This window comes from Musa acuminata, chromosome BXJ1-10 (genome assembly GCF_036884655.1).
Source record: "Musa acuminata AAA Group cultivar baxijiao chromosome BXJ1-10, Cavendish_Baxijiao_AAA, whole genome shotgun sequence".
Taxonomy (NCBI): domain Eukaryota; kingdom Viridiplantae; phylum Streptophyta; class Magnoliopsida; order Zingiberales; family Musaceae; genus Musa; species Musa acuminata.
The window spans coordinates 17,300,630-17,305,009 of record NC_088336.1 but is presented as its reverse complement, the minus strand read 5'-3'; the positions used below and the strand labels follow the sequence as shown (position 1 = coordinate 17,305,009).

At 42.7% G+C, this 4,380-nt stretch overlaps 1 protein-coding gene across 1 annotated transcript; it reads right to left on the bottom strand.

The window, feature by feature from the left end:
• Positions 1-2,012: 2,012 nt before the first annotated feature.
• On the bottom strand, positions 2,013-3,244 carry LOC135594904 (myb-related protein 308-like). Its single transcript, XM_065085410.1, has 3 exons — positions 2,959-3,244; positions 2,758-2,887; positions 2,013-2,668 (listed from the first exon to the last, which is right to left on the bottom strand). The coding sequence occupies exons 1-3, from the start codon at positions 3,227-3,229 to the stop codon at positions 2,188-2,190; spliced, it is 882 nt and encodes a 293-aa protein (XP_064941482.1). The 5' UTR covers positions 3,230-3,244; the 3' UTR covers positions 2,013-2,187.
• Positions 3,245-4,380: the final 1,136 nt, after the last annotated feature.

Here is a 4,380-nt window from a genome sequence, read left to right as displayed (position 1 = left end):
CATTATTAGCTAAAAAATTTAAGGTCAATACCATTAAATCTTAATATAGTGTATATGAAATCTAGCCAGATAGGAATTTCAAATATGAAATACTAATCCACAATATTTAAGTGCACCTCAAATTGATACAAATACTTAATTGTATTACGATCGATAAAATTATTAATTTATTTATTTAATATGTTTGAACTATTCATTTATATATTTAAACTCAAGGTAATGATGATAGACTTACCTAGTTACATAAACTGATCTTAGTATTGTTTTGATTTCGATATGTTAAGGTTAGTAAGTAATTTAGAAGTTCTAATTAGATTCAATCTGCTTGCAAGATTATATTCAAGGATTAGGAATTAAATAGGAAAAGTAGTATTAATATGTCACAAAGTTCTAATTAGGGCATTATGAATGTCACGAACGGTCGTCGTGCATTCGTAACAACTTCGTTCAACGAATTGTTCGTCGTTTTTATATGCTTTATGGAGACATGACAGTCTATTTTATCTTGGTTTTGTATGTCTTTTCTTATAAAAATGTATGTTCGAATATGTTGCAATGCTGTAATGCGATCGCTCATCGCGTCCAGCCGAAATACGCCAAAATGGCTCAGTTTTCACGTGTCATGGCTGGATGGAGCTTCGGTATATTATCAGGCGTTGAAAAATCTTTACAAGTTCACACGTTTTCTTAAAGGGAACTTGCCTTCGCGCCCGACACCCGGTGATCAATTGTTTGTGGACTTTTAACTGTTCATTCTACCTTCTAAATTACTTGTTTTCCTCCTTCCCCTCTTTTCTCTTATGTACGCAAGGTGCTCGTTGAATTTATTGTAAAATTTTCCTTTCTGCGAGACGTCAGGACTTGTCCGTCGCTTGTTCTTTGAACTAATCAACTTTTTTTTTTACAAGTCCTTTGGAACCTGAGTAAAATTGTAAATTGGCTGACCTTTACGGACGTATATCACAAGGGCACATCACGACTTAAGCAATCTCAAGCTAAGTTCACGTCTTGACCACAAGGGTATCTCATGGCTTAGGTAATTCTAGCTAAACGATGCATACATATATATATATATATATATATATATATATATATATATATATATATATATATATATATATATATATATATATATATATATATATAATAAAAATTTTAATTTTTTTCGTAAGTATTAAATATTTTATTATATTCTTTTTAATGTTTTGATCTATAAAGTTGTCTTGATTTTAACCTCCACTACAAGTTCAATGTTAGTGTCCGTTTTGCATCGTTCACCACCTTCGATGTCTGATACGTACTCATGTGAAGTCGTGTAGTTCCATCGCAACGTTGGTGCACCTAATTGTTTTCTGTTGGATGTGGAAAGATGGGGCAGCTTCACCACATGCATCCTTCAATTATTCTGTGGATGTGTCCCTCGGAGCATGCTGCGTAGGACAAAGCTAGTAGGTGGGAGAAGGAGATGGCAAACCAACCCATGAATCCACCAATTATTGATCGCATGCTTTGCGTCTCAAACCTCACCCAATTCTATCTATCTATCTATCTATCCAACTTAATCTAATGTTTCGATGATGCTTAATTAAATGGAAATTTAGAACATATCGTACTTGACTTGCCTTGATTTCGATGCTCGACGAATTCGAGTGCCGTCGTGTCAATAGCACATAAATTGGTTTACCTTGCACTCGATGCACAAGGTTCCATCTCGTCAAACCATGACCATGCATGCAGGATGGGCACTGCACTGGACTGGACATGGCTTTCGGACCTTGAATGATTGATAGCAATAGTCAAAACTGGAACACTGTGTTAGGTGAAAGCACATTTATTTTTTCCATGCATCATTCTTATGACGCATGCTAATCCAGGAGACTGTCGAGCTAAGTTAGATATTGGAAGCTTCAGCCAGGTGTTTTCCTTAATTTAATTATACTATATATTCAAGAACAGGACAATCGAATTATCATTAAAAAAAATAAAAATATGACGTCATATGAGAGAAATAATCAACAAAAAAAATGTGTTAGATGATTCATAAAACATGATCTCAATCTTCTTCTTCGCTACTACACATCGTCCTAAACACTTGCTAATTACTTTACCATCGATCCAAAAGGCCGCCTTTTGGCATTCTTACACCGCTAAAAAGAGAAGAGAAAGAACCATATCTCCTGTATGGAGTCAACAAGATTGGTCTCTGGCAGAAGAAGAGGCGCGAGATGAGTGGTTTGCTGCCCTTCCTCCGAGAACAGGCCCGGTGGAACTGGTTTGGCAGCTACAGACCTGGCTGCTTCGGAATCCCAGGTGATAGCAGAAGCAGATCGTTCGAACGTGGGGGAGCACCGAAGCTGGCGTTGTGGCTTCTGCTTCTGCTTCTGCGGGTGTGGTCAGGACCTCCGACGAGGTCGATGACCTCGGGGAAGCGTAGGGAAGGCCCATGGTGAGGTCGAGGTCAGGGCACCATCGTCGTCCCTCGACCATGGTCACTCCGCTGCACGCGTGCTGCTCACAGGAAGCGGTGGACTGCGAGTCGCCACCGATGGGGCGGTGGGTCTGCGGGTCGAGCCCTCGGCCGAGGAGCTTGCGCCGGATGTGGGTGTTCCAGTAGTTCTTGATCTCGTTGTCGGTCCTCCCCGGTAACCTCCTGGCGATCACAGACCATCTGCGAACACGAAACCGAGGAATTCTTCTGAGTCGAGCCGGACGACGGCTATCGAATCGCCATGGAAGCAAAGAGCAGGGAGTGCGTACTTGTTCCCGAGCAGGCTATGGAGGTTGATGATGAGCTCGTCCTCCTCCTCGGTGAAGTTGCCGCGCTTGAGGTCAGGTCGGAGGTAGTTTATCCAGCGAAGCCGACAACTCTTGCCGCACCGTAGAAGGCCTAAAGACCACGATATCAGCAAAGACGGTAGTGGTGAGGAGATCGAGTGACAGTACGGGAGGTGCAAAGACCTGCGGCTTTTGGGAGAGATCTCCAGCATCCTTCGCCGTGAGCGTTAATGTAGGAGATGAGCCGGAGGTCTTCTTCCTTCGTCCACGCTCCTTTGTTGGTGTGAGCCTTCTCGCAGCAAGGAGACCTGCCCATGATGGATGGAAGAGGAGAGAGACTGCTTCGATGGCTGAGGATGAAGTTGTGATTGCGAGGAGCGGATGGCAGCTTATATGAGAGGAACAGGAGGCTGTGGCTGCCCTCCCAATTGACCGCATCCATTACTTGCTCCATTTGACTGAGTTGCTTCCAGTGACTGGTTGTTGCAGACCATCTCGAAGATATGATAGGTTGATCTCTCTCTCTCTCTCTCTCTCTCTTTCACTTTTTACACGACACCGAAACATCTTTACACGCTTTTGTGGATTCTGGAATCGACAGCTCCCGTCAGTTACTGTGACTGATAAGGAGAGGAAGCTGGGGAAGAGATGGCACTTTTGTGACCAACCCTTCATTGATTCGCCGAGTCGTTCTCAAGCATGAACGTGTTATTTGGATCTCACAATCATGACAGTAATCCCAACCCGTGGAGGAGGAATACTCCTTCAAACGCTGGACCGCTGTCTCCGAGTTGTATCTGACATGATACGAGGTGGATCTACAAAAGGTTATTGGTTGAGGCACAAAGGGCTCGAGGAATGGTCTCTCTGCAAATTGCCTTGGACTAATCATTTGGTCTTCACTCCATCCCACCAAGACCTGTTCAAGCTTCCGTCATCATATTCCAATGATCACCGGACAAGCTATAATTCAAGGCTACTTCCTGTTATGTATTATTATTAGTTCTTGACCATGTCATACATACGACCGGAAATAAAACCTGGCATTTGATTGATCAATGGAGACACAGTAAATGCTAAACATTTCACAGTCAATCTGGAGTCAAACTGTCATCGATCCTTACCCTATACGTTGGTGCAGCGACCAAGTCAAGCTACTACCCTGTGCCACACAGCATCCTCGACCATACAAACATCTTCTCTGTAGGGTTGTTTAGTGATCCTCTTGTTGGCATTTATGGAACTCAAAAAGTAGGTGAGCACAATTACTGGCACACATTTGTTGGTGGTCAAGCTCACTGTTTCTATGCATCGGTAGGAAGATGAGTTGTAGGGGGTATGTGATAGTTGCATCGCTCTCATTCGCTGCAAAGAGAACTGCGTCTGCTGCAGCAAGTTGAGGAAATCGAAAGCAACATGAAGGCAATTGCTCCAGCCCTGTTCATGAACTCCAACAAGGTGGTGGTCATTGTTCCTTTGGGTCAGACGACTCCACACTGTGAAATGTGTTCTCTCTGCTATCTTTCGACAGTTCATTCATCCTTGTTAGTTTGCATTGATTTTGTCCTGCCATCAAATTATTGGCAAAGAAATGATTTGACATAT

Bases quoted from the DNA above. Each gene is read 5' to 3' on its own strand.
- LOC135594904 (XM_065085410.1), bottom strand. From the start codon at position 3,229: ATGGAGCAAGTAATGGATGCGGTCAATTGGGAGGGCAGCCACAGCCTC. The intron at 2,888-2,958 runs GTCTTTGCACCT...CGTGGTCTTTAG, and splicing joins ATCTCTCCCAAAAGCCGCAG to GCCTTCTACGGTGCGGCAAG. The intron at 2,669-2,757 runs GTACGCACTCCC...TCGTGTTCGCAG, and splicing joins CATAGCCTGCTCGGGAACAA to ATGGTCTGTGATCGCCAGGA.